Source organism: Berghia stephanieae, chromosome 15 (assembly GCF_034508935.2).
Source record: "Berghia stephanieae isolate SIO BIC M18660-M18661 chromosome 15, UCSD_Bste_1.3, whole genome shotgun sequence".
Classification (NCBI taxonomy): Eukaryota; Metazoa; Mollusca; class Gastropoda; order Nudibranchia; family Aeolidiidae; genus Berghia; species Berghia stephanieae.
Window position 1 is genome coordinate 13,074,729 of NC_088374.1, and position 25,000 is coordinate 13,099,728.

Consider the following 25,000-nt stretch of genomic DNA (forward strand, 5'->3'; position numbering starts at 1 on the left):
TTCATGGTCTCAAGGACTATTTTTGATTGATAATAACTTAGCAGGTATTTTAAAAATTATTTTTAAACACAAAATTACAGTTCGGAAATGTTCCAAATGATCAATATTCTGTATATTTTTAAACAAAGTCACAGTCGAGCCTAGCATACGGCTCTAAAACTATAATAATTAGAAATCTTCTGGTGTCTTCATCATATTTTCTAAGAAATGTGCCATAAAATTGCCAAGTTTCAATACCATATTCCATGAATTAAGCGAGATACAGCCACAAACCAGAAAAAAAAACGCAGAAAAAGTGTCCCATAATTTCCGGGTTTTTTTTTTTTCTCTTTGTGAGTCATCCAAATAAATGACACCTTTCTTATTCTTGCAGTTGGTGAGGATACTGGCTATTTAGAAGGATGCCATGCCATTTTCTCTTCTCTGTATCATCTGGAAGGTAGAGACCATCATTCTGGGGTCAATGCGGAAGTGTTTGAAGACTGGCTAAAGAACTGTTTGGTGCCTTTCCTCGAAGCACCAAGCTGTATTGTGTTGGACAAAGCTACCATTCGATGGCCCATGAGGACTTTATGTGTCTAGCTCTATAAAGCTAGACATGATTTCATGGCTTCAATCAGGTAGCACGACATATTCTGACCATTTGTGACCAAACGTATTATGTCGGGATGGACCAGATGTTAAAAAGTCAAATTACGTCAAACTGGTCAAAAATATGACACGTTGGTATTTAGCACAGTAAAATATGATATTCCTTCTCCTCTATAAAGCAAAAAAAACTCAACTTAAGTATGATATTTCTGGCTACAAATTCAATTTTCAGCATCTTAGTCATCCCGACTTAATACTGTTTTGAGACGAAGGGTCACATTTATCAAAGGGCGAACTATACATCTTAGTGAAAAGAAACAAAAGAGAGACAGTTTTCAAAGCGGACTGTCTAATCAGGGAGTTTTGACTCGAGGTTGAGTGACTTCCCCCATATCACTGTGAGCCACAATCCAATCGAGCTCATTTGGACCCAAGTAAAGGGAAGGAAAGATTGAGAGGAGGGACACCAAATTTACTCTCACCGGCGAGAGGCAATAAATGATATAAAAAGGGAATACTGGGAAAAGGCATGGTTCAACCTTCACAAACTGGAGGATAATAGGATTCAACAGTCGTGGCGTCACTTCCTTCCTAATGACTCATGGTAACTTAGCAACACTGGCTCTAAACTATCGGAACAATGGCGACGCAGTATGAAATATTTCTCCGGCGAGCATAAAAGCGTATCCAGAGGGAAAACCCCCCCCATAAATTTGATCATGTTTTGACTTTTACACATTCTGGTCACAAGACAAATGAAAAGTTCTAGCCAGCTTGAAGAATAAAAAGTAATGATTTTCTTTGTTTAGAAACAAGATGGCCGCCGTTGCCGGGCGGAGTGACATCGGACTACTGAATCCAATTTAATTGGATAGTGTGAGTTACGAGATCTTTTCGTAGTCGTTACAGTTCTCCTCGTCATCAGAACAGAATGCGATGATTGATGTCCAGTATTTCTTTGTTGTTGTTGTTGTTGTTGTTGTTGTTGTTGTTGTTGTTGTTGTTGTTGACGATGTTGAACAAATGTACATCTTTGTGGAAACACTATGTATTAAATTGCTGACTTTCTACCCTTGATTGACCAGTCTACATTAAATTTATCTCATCGCCTTTGGCATAAACACAGGCTATTTATCAAAACGTTACAATCGAAATAATGTTGGAAGCGCTAATGTTCATTTTTACTTGTATTCATCAGTAATGTGTATTGATAGTTATAAAATGTAGATGTCTGATAGTTAAAAATTGCCATTTGTTCCTTCATATTCAAATACTGTATGTATTTCGTTTAAGTTTCAATTAACTGGACATTCCAATTTAACGAATTCCTTCACAATGGATAAGTGGAAAATTCATAATTTTGATAATGTTAATCTTCTATGAGTTCCGATCTTTACCAGTTATCGATTTTAATATAGCTGTTATAAACGAAATCCTTTCCGATTGTTTTAAAATTCATGAAAAAATACTTTTTAATTAAGATAAACTAATTCTGAGGGACACTGAGAAAAAAAAAAGAAAAACTAACGCCACTGATAAAAAATCTTACTATAGTTCGGGAAGTCATCTTTAGGCCTGATATTTGTCTTTATTTATCTGTATTTATCTTTTTAACATCATGAGGTCAAGGGTAGTCTAAAAGATTATTGAATGATATCCCGTTGGGCGAAGGTGTGTGTGTGTGTGTGTGTGTGTGTGTGTGTGTGTGTGTGTGAGCGAGAGAGTGAGCGAGAGAGCGAGAGAGATTAGCAATGACAGTGACTTCGTTTGTTTAATATGATTATCGATTACTGGATTTTTTGTTTGTGAGGGGTGAGTTTAAAATCTATCATGTATTCATCTATCTATCTGTTTATCTATCAATCTATATCTTTAATATATATATATATATATATATATATATATATATATATATATATATATATATAATATTTGCCAGTCTGTCTGTATATCTATCTATCTATCTATCTATCTATCTATCTATATCTATCTATCCATCTATCTATCTATCTATCTATCTATCTATCTATCTATCTATCTATCTATCTATTTATCTGTCAATCTCGCTATATACTTGTATCTATCTCTTTTACCGGTCTATCTTTGTTCTTTCTAACTATTTATATCTCTATCTAATAGATTGTATTATACATGCCACTATTCATACAAAAACATCATGCGCACATATACAAAATATAGAATTACAATTACAATACACACAAACACGTCCCGTCCTACATGTTACATGTCGCTGTTGACCAGGGACACCTTGTAAAGCGCTTTGAGCACATTTAGTGGATATTGCGCTATATAGGGCTCAATTTTTAAGCTCAATTATTATTTTTTTAAAAATTATTATTGAAAGGAAGGACAGCATTACAATTCCTTCAAAGAATGTGGATGATGCTATTTATTTGCTCATCGTATTGTTGCTGTTGTTGTTTTTGTTCTTTTGTTTGTTGTTTATTTTTTTGTTATTGTTTCTTTTTTGGCTTTATTTTTGCAATCTCATATTTTCATTAATGTCAATTAACCATTGGTTGAGGGCTAGAATAAAAGATAGAATTACACTCTTGCGTTTTGGAATTCGAACTTAATTCCCAACGTTCACTTGTAAGCTTTTGTAGCATGAGTTGTATTCAATAATTCAACCAATGAAATAACTTGTTTCCATGAGCTCTACTAACGGCTACTCACTGAACGGTGCAAAAACCAAATAATGAGGTTAAACTGCCAGTCCTTTTGAATTTCAGTGCCAGGCTATAATATAACGATGGCTACGGTTTTAACCCTCTCCTCACCAACTATAGGAAAATCAATACATTCGTTACTATACAACCAACATTGTTCTCATTCAAATATTTCTTTTGTACATCATAAAATTGAAAGAAAATGAACAATGTGTTGTAGAGCATGTTTTGTTAAAGAAATTATGTATGGCAAGAACTTTACTGCAATTGTGTTTGAGTGATAAAAAATCTATTTTTGTGTTAGTTGGGTGTGAAGTTTTGGGAAAAATCCTGAAAATGGCTAGTAAGGAGAGAGTTAAATTCTTTTCTTTATTTGTTTTTTTGTTATAACTTTTTTATTGAAATTTTTTTTGGCTTATCCGATTATATTTCTAGAAAATGAAGGCAGTTTACATTCTACCACTGCTTGTGGCTTTAGCCCATAGCCAAATGGACATGGATTTCTGTGCCAAAAGGTTCAAACCAACGCATAACACGGAAACTAGTAAGTTCTTTTCCTAATACTGTCGATTTATGATGTCTATTTATGACCCTTCGCCTCAAAACGGTATTAAGTCGGGTTGGTCAAGACGTTGAAAATTGAATTTATAGCCAGAAATATCAGACTTGTGTTGAGTTTGTATGTTTTATTGAGGAGAATGGACACCATATTTTAAGGTGCTAATGTCAACAATTTAAACTTTTGACCAGTTTAACATTTAATTCGGCTTTTAAGCATCTGGTTCGTTCCGACATAATACCGTTTTGAGACGATGGGTCACATTTATGAGGAAAAACATGTACTTATTTACTGACTTGGTAAAAAAATAATTGAGCTTTTATATAGCGCAATATCCACTAAAAATGCTCAAAGCGCTTTACAAGGGGTCCCTAACTAAAAGCAACATTTATCATGTAGGACGATACATGGCGCCTGTTAGGCGATATTACAAATTATTTTTCGGACAGAGACAACGCTATTCACGGGCAGGTACTCATTTTACACCTGAGTACGGTGGGAGAATGTGAGTAAAGAGCCTTTTCCATGGACTCAACTATACACCGAGCGAGACTCGAACCCAAGACCCTCCGATCCGAAAGCGAGTGTCATACCACAAAAAAGGAGCCTCACAACAAAAGTTTGGTAACCCAAATTGTTTCCAAAGTCTGAATTCAGTAGTACTTAAGAATCAAATTGCTGCTGAAACTATATCAAGACCGTTTTCGCCTTATGTCTTTCATAAAATGACACGCAATCTTTTCTATAAAGTAACAGAATCACACCCATGTTTTATCATTAAGGCTTACATTGATAATATAATATCGTTATGAGCAATACGTGTCATGATTGTTATAGTCTCACTACTTTGATGGAAATGCACTCACACCAAAACACAAAACATTGGCCATTACAACAATGCATGTTATAGAGAGTCCATAATTGGCAAATAGAAACAATGCATGTTATAGAGAGTACATAATTGGCAAATAGAAACAATGCATGTTATAGAGAGTCCATAATTGGCAAATAGAAACAATACATGTTATAGAGAGTCCATAATTGGCAAATAGAAACAATGCATGTTATAGAGAGTCCATAATTGGCAAACAGAAACAATACATGTTATAGAGAGTCCATAATTGGCAAATAGAAACAATGCATGTTATAGAGAATCCATAATTGGCAAATAGAAACAATGCATGTTATAGAGAGTCCATAATTGGCAAATAGAAACAATGCATGTTATAGAGAGTCCATAATTGGCAAATAGAAACAATGCATGTTATAGAGTCAATATTAAGTCATTACAACAATGTGTGTTATAGAGAGTCCATATTAAGTCATTACAACAATGTGTGTTATAGAGAGTCCATACTAAGTCATTAAAACAATGTATATAAAAGAGAGTCCATACTAAGTCATTACAACAATGTATGTTATAGAGAGTCCATATTAAGTCATTACAACAATGTGTGTTATAGAGAGTCCATAATTGGCAAATAGAAACAATGCATGTGATAGAGAGTCCATAATTGGCAAATAGAAACAATACATGTTATAGAGAGTCCATAATTGGCAAATAGAAACAATGCATGTTATATAGAGTCCATATTAAGTCATTACAACAATGTATGTTATAGAGAGTCCATATTAAGTCATTACAACAATGCATGTTATAGAGTCCATATTAAGTCATTACAACAATGTATGTTATAGAGAGTCCATATTAAGTCATTACAACAATGCATGTTATAGAGTCCATATTAAGTCATTACAACAATGTATGTTATAGAGAGTCCATGTTAAGTCATTACAACAATGTATGTTATAGAGAGTCCATATTGAGTTATTACAACAATGTATGTTGTAATGAGTACATAATTGGCCATAACAACAATGTATATTATAGAGAGTCCATATTGAGTTATTACAACAAATATGTTATAGAGGGTCCATAATTATTTTGACCATAACAACAAATATATGTTATAGAGATTCCATAATTGGCCATAACAACAAATATGTTATAGAGAGTTCATAATTGGCCATAACAACAAATAAGTTATAGAGAGACCATAATTGGCCATAACAACAAATATGTTATAGAGAGTCCATAATTGGCCATAACAACAAATATGTTACAGAGAGTCCATAATTGGCCATAACAACAAATATGTTATAGAGAGTCCATAATTGGCCATAACAACAAATATGTTATAGAGAATCCATAATTGGCCATAACAATAAATATGTTATAGAGAGTCCATAATTGGCAAATAAAAACAATGCATGTTATAGAGAGTCCATAATTGGCCATTACAACAATGTATGTTATAGAGTGTCCATATTAAGTCATTACAACAATGTATATAAAAGAGAGTCCATATTAAGTCATTACAACAATGTATGTTATAGAGAGTCTATATTAAGTCATTACAACAATGTGTGTTATAGAGAGTCCATATTAAGTCATTACAACAATGTATGTTATAGAGTCCATATTAAGTCATTACAAAAATGCATGTTATAGAGAGTCCATATTAAGTCATTACAACAATGTGTGTTATAGAGAGTCCATAATTGGCAAATAGAAACAATGCATGTTATAGAGAGTCCATAATTGGCAAATAGAAACAATACATGTTATAGAGAGTCCATAATTGGCAAATAGAAACAATGCATGTTATAGAGAGTCCATAATTGGCAAATAGAAACAATGCATGTTATAGAGAGTACATAATTGGCAAATAGAAACAATGCATGTTATATAGAGTCCATATTAAGTCATTACAACAATGTATGTTATAGAGAGTCCATATTAAGTCATTACAACAATGTATGTTATAGAGAGTCCATATTGAGTTATTACAACAATGTATGTTGTAAAGAGCACATAATTGGCCATAACAACAATGTATATTATAGAGAGTACATATTGAGTTATTACAACAAATATGTTATAGAGGGTTCATAATTATTTTGACCATAACAACAAATATGTTATAGAGATTTCATAATTGGCCCTAACAACAAATATGTTATAGAGAGTTCATAATTGGCCATAACAACAAATATGTTATAGAGAGTCCATAATTGGCCATAACAACAAATATGTTATAGAGAGTCCATAATTGGCCATAACAACAAATATGTTATAGAGAGTCCATAATTGGCCATAACAACAAATATGTTATAGAGAGTCCATAATTGGCCATAACAACAAATATGTTATAGAGAATCCATAATTGGCCATAACAATAAGTATGTTATAGAGAGTCCATAATTGGCCATTACAACAATGTATGTTATAGAGAGTCCATATTAAGTCATTACAACAATGTATATAAAAGAGAGTCCATATTAAGTCATTACAACAATGTATGTTATAGAGAGTCCATAATAAGTCATTACAACAATGTATGTTATAGAGAGTCAATATTAAGTCATTACAACAATGCATGTTATAGAGAGTCAATATTAAGTCATTACAACAATGTATGTTATAGAGAGTCCATATTAAGTCATTACAACAATGTATGTTATAGAGAGTCCATATTAAGTCATTACAACAATGTATGTTATAGAGAGTCCATATTAAGTCATTACAACAATGTATGTTATAGAGAGTCCATATTAAGTCATTACAACAATGCATGTTATAGAGAGTCAATATTAAGTCATTACAACAATGCATGTTATAGAGAGTCAATATTAAGTCATTACAACAATGTATGTTATAGAGAGTCCATATTAAGTCATTACAACAATGTATGTTATAGAGAGTCAATATTAAGTCATTACAACAATGCATGTTATAGAGAGTCCATATTAAGTCATTACAACAATGTGTGTTATAGAGAGTCAATATTAAGTCATTACAACAATGCATGTTATAGAGAGTCCATATTAAGTCATTACAACAATGTATGTTATCCATCTCCATCTAGTCAGCTGTCATTAAGTCATTACAACAATGTATGTTATAGAGAGTCCATATTAAGTCATTACAACAATGTATGTTATAGAGAGTCAATATTAAGTCATTACAACAATGCATGTTATAGAGAGTCCATATTAAGTCATTACAACAATGTATGTTATAGAGAGTCAATATTAAGTCATTACAACAATGTATGTTATAGAGAGTCAATATTAAGTCATTACAACAATGTGTGTTATAGAGAGTCCATATAAAGTCATTACAACAATGTATATAAAAGAGAGTCCATATTAAGTCATTACAACAATGTGTGTTATAGAGAGTCCATATAAAGTCATTACAACAATGTATATAAAAGAGAGTCCATATTAAGTCATTATAACAATGCATGTTAAAGAGAGTCCATATTAAGTCATTACAACAATGTGTGTTATATTGAGTCCATATTAAGTCATTACAACAATGTGTGTTATAGAGAGTCCATATTAAGTCATTACAACAATGCATGTTAAAGAGAGTCCATATTAAGTCATTACAACAATGCATGTTAAAGAGAGTCCATATTAAGTCATTACAACAATGCATGTTATAGAGAGTCCATATTAAGTCATTACAACAATGTATATAAAAGATAGTCCATATTAAGTCATTATAACAATGCATGTTATAGAGAGCCATATTAAGGGGCGGTTTGGGTCTAATTATTAGGAAAATCATTCAAAAATTTGATTTTGAGATTTTGGTGGAAAATGATATTTTATTATCTTAGAAATAATATAATTGAAGTCCAAATTCTTAAAGTAGACTATAAAGGCACGAAATACACAGTCGAAAATGGTACAGGTAGTAAGAAATGTGTGAAAAACGGGAAGCCATTTTGCTATTTTCTCAATTTGTCATTTTTCCAAGGGTATGGGAAACTGTGTCAAACTTTACTCAGAATCTATTCAATGAAATTGTCTGAAAATTTCCACAGTTATCACAGAGATAATGTATTATGTCACCATAGAGAGATTTTTTTGATAAGATTTGTGAATTTTAAATTATAATCCTAAATCTGAATTTTTTACATCAATTTTGTCATAACATTTTGATTCTCAACTTTGTAATGATCTAATAAAAATTCCATAAGCTAAAGCCGTAAAATCTCTCTATGGTGACACACTATGGTACAGTGTTGACAAGAGGGAAGAATATGGAGGTCATTCCTTCATTTGTTTTTGTGGAACGTTTGCCACAAGATTGTTATATTTTTTTATGTCAGACCCCCAAATTAGATCGCAAAATGGGTATAAACACAGATAATTAAAATTTTTCACCATAAATGTTGTTTTTTAACCTATATTGATGATACAGAATGATTAAAACCGCCCAATATAGGTTATTAAATTTTTTTTAGAAAAGACCCAAACCACCCCTTAAGTCATTACAACAATGTATGTTATAGAGAGTCCATATTAAGTCATTACAACAATGTGTGTTATAGAGAGTCCATATTAAGTCATTACAACAATGTATGTTATAGAGTCAATATAAAGTCATTACAACAATGTATGTTATAGAGAGTCCATATTAAGTCATTACAACAATGTGTGTTATAGAGAGTCCATATTAAGTCGTTACAACAATGTATGTTATAGAGAGTCCATATTAAGTCATTACAACAATGTATGTTATAGAGAGTCCATATTAAGTCATTACAACAATGTATATAAAAGAGAGTCCATATTAAGTCATTACAACAATATATGTTATAGAGAGTCCATATTAAGTCATTACAACAATGTGTCTTATAGAGAGTCCATATTAAGTCATTACAACAATGTATATAAAAGAGAGTCCATATTAAGTCATTACAACAATGCATGTTATAGAGAGTCCATATTAAGTCATTACAACAATGTATGTTATAGAGAGTCCATATTAAGTCATTACAACAATGCATGTTATAGAGAGTCTATATTAAGTCATTACAACAATGTATGTCATAGAGAGTCTATATTAAGTCATTACAACAATGTATGTCATAGAGAGTCTATATTAAGTCATTACAACAATGTATGTCATAGAGAGTCTATATTAAGTCATTACAACAATGTGTGTTATAGAGAGTCCATATTAACTCATTACAACAATGTATGTTATAGAGAGTCTATATTAAGGTATTACAACAATGTATGTTATAGAGAGTCTATATTAAGTCATTACAACAATGTATGTCATAGAGAGTCTATATTAAGTCATTACAACAATGCATGTTATAGAGAGTCCATATTAAGTCATTACAACAATGTATGTCATAGAGAGTCTATATTAAGTCATTACAACAATGTATGTTATAGAGAGTCTATATTAAGTCATTACAACAATGTATGTCATAGAGAGTCTATATTAAGTCATTACAACAATGTATGTCATAGAGAGTCTATATTAAGTCATTACAACAATGTATGTCACAGAGAGTCTATATTAAGTCATTACAACAATGTATGTTATAGAGAGTCCATATTAATTCATTACAACAATGTATGTTATAGAGAGTCTATATTAAGTATTTACAACAATGTATGTTATAGAGAGTCCATATTAAGTCATTACAACAATGTATGTTATAGGGAGTCCATATTAACTCATTACAACAATGCATGTTATAGAGAGTCCATATTAAGTCATTACAACAATGTATGTTATAGAGAGTCCATATTAAGTCATTACAACAATGTATGTTATAGAGAGTCCATATTAAGTCATTACAACAATGTATGTTATAGAGAGTCCATATTAAGTCATTACAACAATGTATGTTATAGAGAGTCCATATTAAGTCATTACAACAATGTATGTTATAGAGAGTCCATATTAAGTCATTACAACAATGTATGTTATAGAGAGTCCATATTAAGTCATTACAACAATGTGTTTTATAGAGAGTCCATATTACGTCATTACAACACTGTATATAAAAGAGAGTCCATATTAAGTCATTACAGCAATGTATGTTATAGAGAGTCCATATTAACTCATTACAACAATGCATGTTATAGAGAGTCCATATTAAGCCATTACAACAATGTATATATGAAAGAGTCCATATTAAGTCATTACGACAATGTATGTTATAGAGAGTCAATATTAAGTCATTACAACAATGTGTGTTATAGAGAGTCCATATAAAGTCATTACAACAATGTATATAAAAGAGAGTCCATATTAAGTCATTACAACAATGTGTGTTATAGAGAGTCCATATAAAGTCATTACAACAATGTATATAAAAGAGAGTCCATATTAAGTCATTACAACAATGTATGTTATATAGATCCATATTAATCATTACAACAATGATGTTATAGAGTCCATATTAAGTCATTACAACAATTATGTTATAGAGATCCATATTAAGTCATTACACAATTTTTATAAGAGTCCATATTAATCATTACAACAATTGTTTATAGAGTCCATATTAATCATTACAACAATTGTTATAGAGTCCATATTAAGTCATTACAACAATTATTATAGAGTCCATATTGTCTTATCATGCTGTATGAGTCCATATTAAGTCATTACAACAATGTGTTTATAGAGTCCATATTAAGTCATTACAACAATGTTGTTATAGAGTCCATATTAAGTCATTACAACAATGTTGTTTAGAGTCCATTTTAAAGTCATTACAACAATGTTGTTATAGAGTCCATATTAAGTTCATTACAACAATGTTGTTATAGAATTTTCTATTATCTTACATTCTCGTATTATAATCTCATATTAAGTTCACTCTTCTACACTTTGTTACTATAGCACTTCATTATTAAGTCTTATTATTACATTATGTTATTTATTATATTCATATTAATTCATTATCAACAATTATGTTTATATATTCTCTATATTAATCATTACATATCTATGCTTAGTTTATATTAGAGTCCATATTAAGTCATTACACATTAGTATATATATAAGAGTAGTCATTATTATAGTATTACATATATGATTGTTATAAGTAGATCTATATTATTATATTAATTAAATTATTATATTATTATTATTATCTTTATTATTATATCATTATCTATTATTATTTATGTTTATTTATTATTATTATTTCTATATTATCTTATTATTATATTATGTATTATTATTAGTAGTTCCATTATTATAATAGTCTTATTATCATATATATTTTTATTATAGATCATTATTATACTCATTATTCATTATCATTATTTTTTATTAGCTTTCTTCATATTCATTCATTCTTCTCAATTCATTCTTTTCTTCTCTATATTACTTCTCTCATTACATTCATTTTTCTTTCCTTACGTAGTCCTATTTCTTCATTCATTCACCTAATCTTTTATGATCTCATTCTTTAGTCTTTCAATTCTTTTTTTATATCTTCTTCATTCATTACAATCATCTCTTTTTGTCTTCTATCTCTATTTCTTCTTCTCTTCTTCACAATGCTTTTTATCTTCTTCTTTCTTTATCATGTTTCTTAGTTAGTCTTTGTTCTTCACTGTTTTTTTAGAGTCTTTTTAGTTTTCATTCATCATTTTGCTTGTCTTCATCTTCTTTAATTTTCTTCATCATGTCATTTTCATATCTCTTCTATCTTCTCTACTATGTTCTTTTCTTATTATTATCTATATTAATCATTACATTATTATTATTATTAGTATATTATTATATTAATTATTATTATTTATTATTATATTATATTAATCATAATTTAGTTATAGAGTCTTATCTTATCTATCTTACTTCTTTTATTCATTTATCTTTATCTATTATCTCTATTATTTTATTAGATATTCTATTATTCATTTATCTATTATCTATTATTTATTAATCTTCTATTATTATTCATTATCATATTCATATTTTTTTATTTTAGTCCTTTTTTATCTATTATCTCATTTCTTATGTCTTCATTTTATCTTTCTATTACATTTCTTTCTTATCCATTTCTTTATCTTTTCTACTTCTTCTCTTTATCTTCATTTCATCATTCTTCTGTTTTTATCTTCTTCTTTTTCTTTTCTTCATTCTTCTTCTTCTTCTTCTATCTTTTATTTCTTCTTCTTCTTCTTTTTCTTCTTCTCTTTCTTCTTCTTCTTTCTTCTTCTTTCATCTTCTTCTTCTTCTTCTTCTTTCTTCTTCTTCTTTCTTCTTCTTCTCTTTTCTTTTCTACTCTTCTTCTTTTCTTCTCTTCTTTCTTCTTCTCTCTTCTCTCTTCTTCTTCTCTCTTCTTCTTCCTTCTTCTTCTTTCTTTTCGTTGTTTTTTTATTCTTTCTCTTTTGTGTCTTTTTCTTCTTCTCTTCTTCTTCTTCTCTCTTCTTCTTCTTCTTTCTTCTTCTTCTTCCTTTTATTATTATTCATTATTATATTATCATTATTATTATTATTTTATTATATTATATTATTATATTATATTATTATCATTATTATGTAAATAATATTTTATTTATCTATTTCATTCTTTTATTCTTTTATTCTTCTTCTATTTTATTCCTTTTTCTTTTCTTATCTTTTTCTTATTTTCTCTTTTCATTTTTTATTTCTTATTTTTCTCTTTTTCTTTTCTTAATATTTTTTTTCCTTCTTCTCTTTTTTCTTTCTTTCTTTTTTTCTTTTCTTCTTCTTTCTTCTTCATCTTCTTCTTTCTTCTTTCTTCTCTTTTCTTCTTTTTCTTCTCTTTTCTTCCTTTCTTCTTCTTCTTCTTCTTCTTCTTTTTTTTCTTTCTTCTCTTTCTTTTCCTTTTCTTTCTTTTTCTTTCTTACTTTTTTCCTTTTCTTTCTTTTTTTTTCTTTTCTTCTCTTTTTCTTTTCTTCCATCTTTTTCCTTTTCTTCTCTTTTTTCCTTCTCTTCTTTTTTTCTTTTCTTCTGTTTTTTGTCTTTTCTTCTTTTTTTTCTTTTCTTCTTTTTTCTTTTCTTCTTTTTTATTCCCTTTCTTCCTTTTTTCCTTTTCTTAATATTATTATATTATCATTAATTATTTTATTATTAATATTTTAATAATTATATTAATATTTATTATAGTAAATTATGATCACTTTTTTTCTTTTTTCCTTTTTATTTTTATTTCTTTTCTTATTTTTATCTCTATTATTCTTCTATTTTATTTTTTTATTTTTTTTTTTTTTTATTTTTTATTTTTTTATTTTTTTTTTTTTTTTTATTTCTTTTTTCATTTTTATTTTTTTCTTTTTTTTTTTTTTTACAATTTTTATTATTCTATTTCTTCACTTTTATTCTTTTCTTACATTTTATTCTATTATATTTATCTTAATTTCTATTTCATTCACTTCTTTTTCATCTTTCTTCTCTTTTATTCTTTTCTTTTCTCTTTCCATTTTTCTTTCTCTTTTTTTTCCTTTTCTTCTCTTTTTTTCCTTTTCTTCACTTTTTTCTTTCTTCATCTTTTTTCCTTTTCTTCACTTTTTTTCCTTTTTCCTTCTCTTTCTTTTCCTTTTTCTTCACTTTTTTATCCTTTTCTTCCATTTTTCTTTATCTTCTTTTTATATATTATCATAACATTTTTTAGATTATTATATTAAAAATTATATATAAAATATATTAAGTATTATAACTTTTAGTCCTTTATCTTCACTTTTTTTCCATTTCTTCACTCTTTTATCCTTTATCTTCATCATGTTATTCCATTTATCTTCATTTTTTTCTTTAATCTTCATTTTTTCCTTTATTTACACTTTTTTTCCTTTTCTTCTCATTTTTTTCCTTTCTTCTCTTTTTTCCTTTTCTTCCTTTTTATTCCTTTCTTCACTTTTTTCCTTTCTTCACTTTTTTCCTTTATCTTCTTTTTTTTCCTTTTCTTACCTTTTTTTCCTTTCTCTTCCTTTTTTCCTTATCTTTACATTTTTTTCCTTTTCTTCACATTTTTTATCCTTTTCTTCTCTTTTTTGATTTTTTTTTCTTTTGCTTTCTCTTTCTTTCTATTTTTATTCTATCTTTCTTTCACATCTTTGTCTATCTTTAACTTATGCATTTTATTTTATTATTATTATTATTACATTATATTATTATTATTATTATATTATATTATTATTATTATATTATTATTATTATTATTATTTAGGTAGCATTTAGTAGTAGTAGTATATTAGTAGTAGTAGTATATATAGTAAGTAGTATAGTAGTATATATATTATAGTATTTATATAGTAGTAGCATATTATTATTATTATTATTATTATTATATTATTATTATTATTATTATTATTATATATTATATTATTATTATTATTATTATATTTTTATTATCTTTCATTATTTTTATTATTATTATTATTATTTTATTATTATTATTATTATTATTATTATTATTTTATTATTATTTTATTATTATTATTATTATCATTTTATTATTATCATTATTATTATTATCATTATTATTATTATTATCTTTCTTCTTCTTCTTCTTCTTCTTCATCTTCTTCTTCTTCTTCTCTTCTCTCCTTCTTCTCTTCTTCTTTCTTCTTCTTCTTCTTCTTCTTCTTCTTCTTCTTCTTCTTCTTCTTCTTCTTCTTCTTCTTCTTCTTCTTCTTCTTCTTCTCTTCTTTCTTCTTCTTCTTCTTCTTCTTCTTCTTCTTCTTCTTCTTCTTCTTCTTCTTCTTCTTCTTCTTCTTCTTCTTTTTTTCTTCTTCTTCTTTTCTTCTTCTTCTTCTTCTTCTTCTTCTTCTTCTTCTTCTTCTTCTTCTTCTTCTTCTTCTTCTTCTTCTTCTTCTTCTTCTTCTTCTTTTGTTGTTGTTGTTGTTGTTGTTGTTGTTGTTTTTTCTTCTTCTTCTTCTTCTCTTCTTCTTCTTCTTCTTCTTCTTCTTCTCTTCTTCTTCTTCTTCTTTCTTCTTCTTCTTCTTCTTCTTCTTCTTCTCTTTTTTATTATTTATCATTATTCATTATTTTTTTATTATTATTTTATTTTATTATTTTTATTTTTTTTATTTTTTTTCTCAAATTATTATGATCTTTCTTCTTCTTCTTCTTCTTCTCTTCTTCTTCTTCTTCTTCTTCTTCTTTTCTTCTTCTTCTTCTTTCTTCTTTCTTCTTTTTCTTTCTTCTTCTTCTTTCTTTCTTTTCTTTTCTTCTTTTTTTTTCTTTCTTTTTTTCTTTTCTTTCTTCTTTATCTTTTCTATCTTCTTTTCTTTTTTCTTCTTCTTCTTCTTCTTCTTTTTTCTTCTTCTTCTTTTCTTTTTCTTTTTCTTCTTCTTTTCTTCTTCTTTTTTTTTTTTCTTCTTCTTCTTTTCTTCTTCTTTTCTTTTCTTCTTTTCTTTCTTCTTCTTTTTTCTTCTTTCTTCTTTCTTCTTTTTCTTCTTCTTCTTCTTCTTCTTCTTCTTCTTCTTCTTCTTCTTTCTTCTTTTCTTCTTTTCTTTTTCTTCTTCTTCTTCTTCTTTTCTTCTTCTTCTTCTTCTCTTCTTCTTCTTCTTCTTCTTCTTCTTCTTCTTCTTCTTCTTCTTCTTCTTCTTCTTCTTCTTCTTCTTCTTCTTCTTCTTCTTCTTCTTCTTCTTCTTCTTCTTCTTCTTCTCTTCTTCTTTCTTCTTCTTCTTCTTCTTCTTCTTCTTCTTCTTCTTCTTCTTCTTCTTCTTCTTCTTCTTCTTCTTCTTTCTTCTTCTTCTTCTTCTTCTTCTTCTTCTCTCTTTCTTCTTCTTCTTCTTCTTCTTCTTATTATTATTATTATTATTATTATTATTATTATTATTATTATTATTATCAGAATTGTTATTATTATCAGAATTGTTATTATTATTATTATTATTATTATTATTATTATTATTATTATTATTATTATTATTATTATTATTATTTGAGGTAGCATTAGTAGTAGTAGTAGTAGTAGTAGTAGTAGTAGTAGTAGTAGTAGTAGTAGTAGTAGTAATAGTAGTATTATTATTATTATTATTATTATTATCATTATTATTATTATTATTATCATTATTATTATTGTTATCATCAAAATTATTATTATCTTTCATCTTCTTCTTCTCCTTCTCCTCCTTCTCCTTCTTCTTCTTCTTCTTCGTCTTCTTCTTCTTCTATTATTATTATCCTTATTATTATTATTATTATTATTATTATTATTATTATTATTATTATTATTATTATTATTATTACCTCATTATTATTATTATTATTATTATTATTATTATTATTATTATTATTATTATTATTATTATTATTATTATTGTTATTATTATTATTATTATTATTATTATTATTATTATTATTATTATTATTATTATTATTATTATTATCCTTATTATTATTATTATTATTATTATTATTATTATTATTATTATTATTATTACTATTATTATTATTATTATTATTATTATTATTATTATTATTATTATTATTATTATCCTTATTATTATTATTATTATTATTATTATTATTATTATTATTATTATTATTGTTATTATCCTTATTATTATTATTATTGTTATTATTATTATTATTATTATTATTATTATTGTTATTATTATTATTATTATTATTATTATTATTATTACTATTATTATTATTATTATTATTATTATCAGTGTTATTATTATTATTATCAACATCATCGTCATCATCATCATCATCATTATTACTATTATCTTCAAAAACGTCTAGTTTCAGTTGCCGAACCCCCAGTCTACGATGATTTCTCAGTATTCCTCGAATTTACAAATGCCACCGACCCCAATGTAGGCTTTGCCAGGTATTGGTACAGCCATGTAAGTGTGCTATATATATATATAATGATAATATTCACACTAGTAATGACAATGATAATTTTAAGAAAATATTTAAAAATTGAGCTTTACATAGGGCAGTATCCACTAAATGTACTCAAAGCGCTTTACAAGGGGTCCCTGGTCAACAGCAACATTTAACGTGTAGGACTGGACATGACGCCTGTTAGGCGATATTACAATTTTTCGGACAAAGACAACGCTGTTAATGGCCAGGTACTCATTTGACACCTGAGTACGGTGAGAGAATATGAGTAAAGAGCCTTTTCCAAGGACTCAACTATGCGCCAATCCGAAAGCGAGTGTCATACCACTAGACCAAATAGCCGCAAAATGATCAGGCTGACAATGATATTACTTTATCATTGTTAAGAGAAACATTCTTCTGTTTCTCCAAGTACAAAGTCTGTGGCAGACATCGGTGATCATGGTACGCCCATTCATTCACCTCTCTGATCAGATAACATCAGAAAACTAATATTACTCTTCTCTTTCTTTGTCACCAAGCTGTTCAAACTATTCAAATATGTTTTTCTTGGTCTACCGTTACTCTATTTACCTTCTATCTTTCCCGTGAGATCAAGATTTTCAATACATTTATGTCGATTTAGGTGCCCTAAAAATTGCATTTGTCTTTTTCTTATTGTACGAATTAATAACCTTTTAGTTTCAGCTTGCTCTAATACTTCTTCATTAGTTTTCTTCTCTGTCCATGAGATTCTTAACATCCTTCTAAGAAACCACATTTCTGCTGCCTCCAGATTCTTTCTAATGTCTTCTGTAATTGTCCAACTTTCAAAGCCATATAATAATACTGACAACACATATTATGCCTTCAAAACCCTATGTTTTGTTGTCATCGAGATATGTGTTTTTAAAAAAATAGACTCATTTTGTTAAAACTATCTATCTTTAGCTATTGAAATTCTCGTTTTATTTCTGTGCTACATCTTCCATCTGAAGTTATTATGTATCCAAGACATTTAAATGTCTGAACTTGTTTTATAGTTTCTCCTTTGCTTATTAAATTGCATGTTGTATTTCTTTCTCTCCTTGATACAACCATACATTCTGTCTGAAGCATTAGAACAGTGATAATAACGACTTGACTTTACTTCAAGTTTTTCGCTGGCACTGTCAACCGGCTTTGTTGCCTCAGCGGCCTACCTGATTTCTACCGTGGAATCGCCATTCCTGCCTGTTGATGAAACGTCTCCGATGTTGTTGAGATCTGTAGTGATGGTTAAGCGGCAATGTGGTCTTGTGGTATGACATTCGCTTTCAGATCGGAAGGTCCTTGTTTCGAGCCTCGCTTGGCGCATAGTTAAGTCCTTGGAAAAGGCTCTTAACTCACATTCTCTCAACGTACTCAGATGTAAAATGAGTATCTGGTCGTCAACAGCGTTGTCTCTGTCCGGAAAAATACAAATATCGCCTAACAGGTGTCATCCCTAGTCCTACATGTTAAGTGTTGCTGTTGGTCAGGACCCCCTTTCAAAGTGCTTTGAGCACGTTTTGTGGATTTTACGCTACATAAAATCTACATAAAAATAATAATAATGATGATGATGATGATGATGATGATGATGATGATGATGATGATGATGATGATGATGATGATGATGATGATGATGATGATTATGTATAAATTATTTTTACATACTTCAGCTTTCTTTCTAAACCATTGTATGATTTTGTTCCTTGATTATTCTGTTGTTCTCACTGATCCAAATCCCCCTTTCACTCTGACGATATGCATTTTCTGTCTCTCCTGTCTCGTGTTCCTCTCCTCCTCCCTTTCCTCTGTCTCCTTGCTTTCCGTCTCCCTCTCTCGTCCTCCCTCCTCCCTCTCCTTCGTCCTCTCTCTTTCTCGTCCTCCTCCTCCTCGTTCCTCCCTCGTCCCTCTCCCTCGTCTTCTGTCCTCCTCCTTTTCCTCCTCGTTCCTTCCTCCTCGTCCTCTCTCCTCTCCTTCCTCCTCCTCGTCCTCCTCCTCGTCCTCCTGTCCTCTCCTCGTCCTCCTCCTCGTCCTCTCCTCGTCCTCCTCGTCCTCTCGTCTCCTCGTCCTCTCCTCCTCGTCTCTCCTTCCGTCCTCTCCTCTCGTCCTCTCCTCTCCTCCTCGTCCTCCTCGTCCTCCTCGTCCTCCTCCTCGTCTTCCTCCTCGTCCTCCTCTCGTCCTCGTCTCCTCGTCCTCGTCCTCTCTCCTCGTCCTCTGTCCTCCTCTCTCTCCTCCTCGTCCTCCTCGTCCTTTCCTCCTCCGTCTCGTCCTCCTCTCCTCTCTCCTCCCTCGTCCTCTCCTCCTCCTCCTCGTCCTCCTCGTCCTCCTCCTCCGTCTCTCCTCCGTCCTCCTCTCCTCCTCCTCCTCCTCCTCCTCGTCTCCTCCTCGTTCCTCCTCCTCGTCCTCCTCTCCGTCCTCCTCGCTCGTCCTCGTCTCCTCCTCGTCCCTCGCTCCTCGTCCTCCTCCTCCTCTCCTCCCTCGTCCTCGTCCTCCTCTCCTCGTCCTCCTCGTCCTCCTCCTCCTCCTCCTCGTCCTCCTCGTCCTCCTCCTCTCCTCCTCGCTCCTCGTCCTCCTCCTCCGTCCTCCTCTCCTCGCTCCCTCCTCCTCGTCTCTCGTCCTCCTCCTCGTCCTCCTCGTCCCTCCGTCCTCCGTCCTCCTCGTCCTCCTCCTCGTCTCCTCCTCGTCCCTCTCCTCTCTCCTCCTCGTCCTCCTCGCTCCTCTCTCGTCTCCCTCGTCCTCCTCCTCGTCCCTCCTCCTCGTCCTCTCCTCGTCCTCGTCTCCTCCTCGTCCCCTCCTCCTCCTCTCTCCTCCTCGTCCTCTCTCCTCGTCCTCCTCCTCGTTCCTCCTCCTCGTCCTCCTCGTCCTCCTCGTCCTCCTCCCTCCTGTCCTCCTCCTCCTCCTCTCCTCTCCTCCTCTCTCTCCTCGTCCTCCTCTCCTCCTCGTCCTCCTCTCCTCTCCTCCGTCCTCTCCTCGTCTCCTCGTCTCCTCCTCTCCTCGTCCTCTGTCCTCCTCCTCCTCCTCCTCTCTCCTCCTCCGTCCTCCTCTCTCCTCCTCCTCCTCCTCTCCTCCTCCTCCTCCTCGTCCTCCTCCTCCTCCTCGTCCTCGTCCTCCTCCTCCTCCCTCCTCGTCCTCGTCCTCCTCCTGTCTCTCCTCTCCTCCTCCTCGTCCCCCTCCTTCCTCCTCTCTCCTCGTCCTCCTCGTCCTCCTCCTCGTCCTCCTCGTCCTCCTCGTCCTCCTCTCCTCGCTCCTCGTCCTCTCCTTCTCTCGTCCTCCTCGTCCTCCTCGTCCTTCCTCCTCCTCGTCCTCCTCCTCTCCTCCTCCCTCGCTCTCCTCTCCTCCTCCTCGTCCTCTCCTCCTCCTCCTCTCCTCTCCTCCTCCTCGTCCTCCTCCTCCTCTCCTCCCTCCTCCTCTCCTCCTCGTCCTCCTCTCTCCTCCTCGTCCTCGCCCCTCGTCCTCCTCCTCCTCTCTCCTCCTCTCCTCGTCCTCCTCCTCCTCCTCCTCTTCCTCTTCCTCTCCTCCTCTCCTCCTCCTCCTCCTCCTCTCTCCTCTCCTCTCTCTCCTCCTCTCCTCTCCTCCTCCTTCTTCCTCCTCTCTCCTCCTCCTCCTCTCTCCTCTTCCTCCTTCCTCCTCTCCTCTCTCGTCCTCGTCCTCGTCCTCCTCTCCTCCTCCTCTCTCTCCTCCCTCGTCCTCCTCTCCTCCTCCTTCCTCCTCCTCTCCTCCTCGTTCCTCCTCTCCTCTCCCCGTCCTCTCCTCCTCTCCTCTCCTTCCTCCTTCCTCGTCTCCTCTCGTCCTCCTCTCTCCTCTCCTCCTCCTCCTCCTCCTCGTCCTTTCCTCCTCCTCCCTCTCCTCTCCTCGTCCTCCTCCTCCTCTCCTCCTCCTCCTCCTTCCGTCCTCGTCCTCCTCCTTCCTCTTCCTCCTCGTCCTCGTCCTCGCTCGTCCTCTCCTCCTCCTCCTCCTCTCCTCCTCCTCCTCCTCCTCTTCCTCCTCCTCCTTTTCCTCCTCCTCCTCCTCCTCCCCCTCCTCCTCCTACTCCTCCTCGTCCTCGTCGTCGTCCTCCTCCTCCTCCTCGTCGTCCTCCTCCTCGTCCCTCTCGTCCTCCTCCTCTTCCTCCTCGTCCTCGTCCTCCTCTTCCTCCTCGTCCTCGTCCTCGTCCTCCTCCTCCTCTTCCTCCTCGTCCTCGTCCTCGTCGTCCTCCTCCTCCTCCTCCTCCTCCTCTTCCTCCTCCTTTTCCTCCTCCTCCTCCTCCTCCTCCTCCTACTCCTCCTCCTCCACCTCCACCTCCTCCTCCTCCTCCACCACCTCCTACTCTCTTCTCTCTCTCTCTAATTTCTCTCTCTTATCCTTCTTTTTTCATCTCTCCCTTCATAATTCTCCATTTAGACGTATAACTTGATTCAGAGGACATTAAAAATCAGTGACTTCGATGCACTAACGATAATGTTTCCGGCAAAGGGCATATTCCTGGACAGTACGGCCACAAGTAAGTTGTATAATTTTCATCCAATATGATTTTCTCCTTGCATATATTAAGCCACTGGCCTAACTCTTTCCTTACCATCCATTTTCAGAATTTTCCCACCAAATTTCACACTTATCCAAAACAATAATAGTTTTTTCTTACTCAAACAAAGCAACAAATACAATATTTGAATAATATTGATCAGGAAAGTGAACCTTACAACACAGTGTCACGTTTTTATAGCTGTAATAAAACATTTTTCTTTAAATTGTGTGATTTATAAAAGAAATCTGAATGATAAAAGTGCTGGTTGGATCGTAACGAATGTGACGATTTTCCTATGGTTCGTAAGGAGAGGGTTAACGGGTGGTTTGGGTCTAATTATTAGGAAAATCCTTCTAAAGAATTGATGTTGAGATTTTGGTGTAAAACGATATTATATTATCTTAGAAATAACATTATTGAAATCCAAATTCTTAAAGTAGAATATAATATCAGGAAAAACACAGTTGAAAAGGGGACAGGTAGTAAAACAAGTGTGAAAAACGGAAAGCTATTTTGCTATTTTCTCAATGTGTCAAATTTCTACGGGTATGGGATACTGATTCACACGGTTCTCAAAAATCTTTTCATTGAAATTGTCTGAAAATTTTCACAGTTATCACAGAGATAATGTAGTGTGTTGCCATAGAGAGATAGTTTTGATACGGTATGTGTATTTTGAATAATAATCCAAATTGTGACCCTTCGTCTCAAAACGGTATTAAGTCGGGATGACTAAGATGCTGAAAATTGAATTTGTAGCCAGAAATATCATACTTAAGTTGAGTTTGTTTGCTTTATAGAGGAGAAGGAATATCATATTTTACTGTGATAAATACCAACGTTTCATATTTTTGACCAGTTTGACGTTAATTTGACTTTTTAGCATCTGGTCCATCCCGACATAATACCGTTTTGAGACCTTTGGTCACAATTATGAATTTTTAACATCAATTTCGTCCAAACATTTTGATTCTCAACTGTGTAAAGTTCTAATAAAATTTCCATAAGCTAAAGCCGTAAAATCTCTCTATGGTGACACACTATAGTACAATATTGACAAGAGGGAAGAAAATGGAGGTCATTCCTTCATTATTTTTTGTGCAACGTTTGCCACAAGATTTTTGTATTTTTTGATGCCGGACCTCCAAATTAGATCGGAAAATGGGTATTTTCATGGACCGTGTCTTGTCGACGTGCACACATTTGCAGGTCTGATAACTCAATTCCTTATGGGCTCATTGTTGTCATGGAAATTTTAAGAAATGACACAAAGCATTGTTCATTCCAACAATGTAAACCCTTTCCTTACCAACCACAGGAAAATCGTCACATTCGTTACGATGCAAAAGACAATTTTCTCATTCTGATGTCTCTTGTACATCATGAAATGTAAAGAAATGCTTTTATTACAGCTATAAATACTAAACACTGTGTTGTAGACACCATTTTGCAGAACAACATTCTGTATAGAATGCACTTGTTACTTTTTTGTTTGATTAGTAAAAGTCTATTTTTGTGTCGGATGGGTGTGAATTTTCGGGGGAAATTCTAAAAATGGCTGGTAAGGAGAGAGTTAGACTTGGCCTAAAAGTGGGTTCGGATGTCAGACCTGCCTTGTGTAACGTTTTTTTGGAGTGGGGTGGGGGGGGGGGTTGGTTTAGTTCATTGTGTCTTCAGTGAATGTTATCAAATGTGTTTTGCTTCATTAGGTTGGTTCTAAGTGGCTAATCGATAGTGTCTACAGATTGTTGTAAATACAGTTATATTATCTGCACTTGCACAACATATTCATATATTGAGCTATATATTTTTGAGATTTAATACAGCGCAATATCGACTAAACATACTCAAAACACTTTAGAAGGGGTCCCTGGCCAACAGCAACAGTTAACATGTAGGACGGTACATGACGCCTGTTAGGCGATCTTACATCTAAGGACTCAACTATGCGCCCAGCGAAGCTCGAACCCACGACCTTCCGACCCGAAAGCGAGTGTTATACCACTAGACCACATAGCCGCGCTTCAAAATAAAGTCTTTCTCTAACACAAACCAAAGATTTTGTTGTGTTCCCCCCTTTTCGACGTGTTACCTCAGGAGTAGAGGGTTCGTGTCTGGCATCATCCACGCATACCGATTGCTCTCTCTCTCTCTCTCTCATAGTTACTCTATTTCAGAAAAGTGAGTGGAGCAGGCACTTATGTTGATAACAAAAATAAATGAAGTGAGTAGGAAAGTGCCAGAGGTCAATAGAGAATAACAATTTCGCGGCGGCGATGGGGGTTCGAACCCGCGATCTTACTGGTACGACAACTTCGCCTGGCCGGGGGGAGTGTGACTCTACCGTATGAGCTATCCACCATCCCCCCCCCCCATCGCCGCCGCGAAATTTTTATTCTCTATTGTCTTCTGGCACTTTCCTCTTCATTTCTTGTTGTTAGAGTTACTCTGTGGTCGCTGGTAATTACATTTTAGTTTTCATATATTGATATTTATATTTAGACATATTATTATTAACAAAAAGAGATGAAGTGAATAGAAAAGTGCCAGAAGACAATAGAGAAGAAACATTTTTCGTGGCGGTGATGGGGTTTGAACCGGCGACCTTATTGGTAGGACAACTCCGCCTGGCCGGTGAGAGCGTGACTCTACCGTATGAGCTATCCACGAATCCAAAAAAAATTCGAATCAAACTCAGGTCATTCATTACTAGACCTTATGAGATAAAATTGAAAGAAATATGCGATATCTAGCTCCGTGATTTTATTGATGACACAACATTTCACACAGGACAGTAAATGAAATGTTGGACTAGCTATTACGAATCGCGTTTCTCGGTTTGTTTACAGCTATGCGCTGTCGTTACACTGACTCAAATGTAGCTTATATATTCACGCGCACTGACTTGCATTCCAAAGAGCAAACAATGACAAAACGAATGACATGTAATATGGGGGTTGGTACAAGTTTTGGTT

General features: G+C 33.1%; 1 protein-coding gene across 1 annotated transcript in view; it reads left to right on the plus strand.

Annotated features, from left to right (window-relative positions):
- Positions 1 to 3,590: 3,590 nt before the first annotated feature.
- Positions 3,591 to 25,000, plus strand: part of LOC144960243 (uncharacterized) — a gene marked incomplete at its 3' end in the record, with an annotated part of 24,094 nt that continues 2,684 nt past the window's right edge. Inside the window, 3 exon segments of the mRNA XM_078893260.1 lie at positions 3,591 to 3,825; positions 17,405 to 17,508; positions 21,902 to 22,001. Coding sequence (XP_078749386.1) covers positions 3,720 to 3,825; positions 17,405 to 17,508; positions 21,902 to 22,001 — 310 coding nt within the window.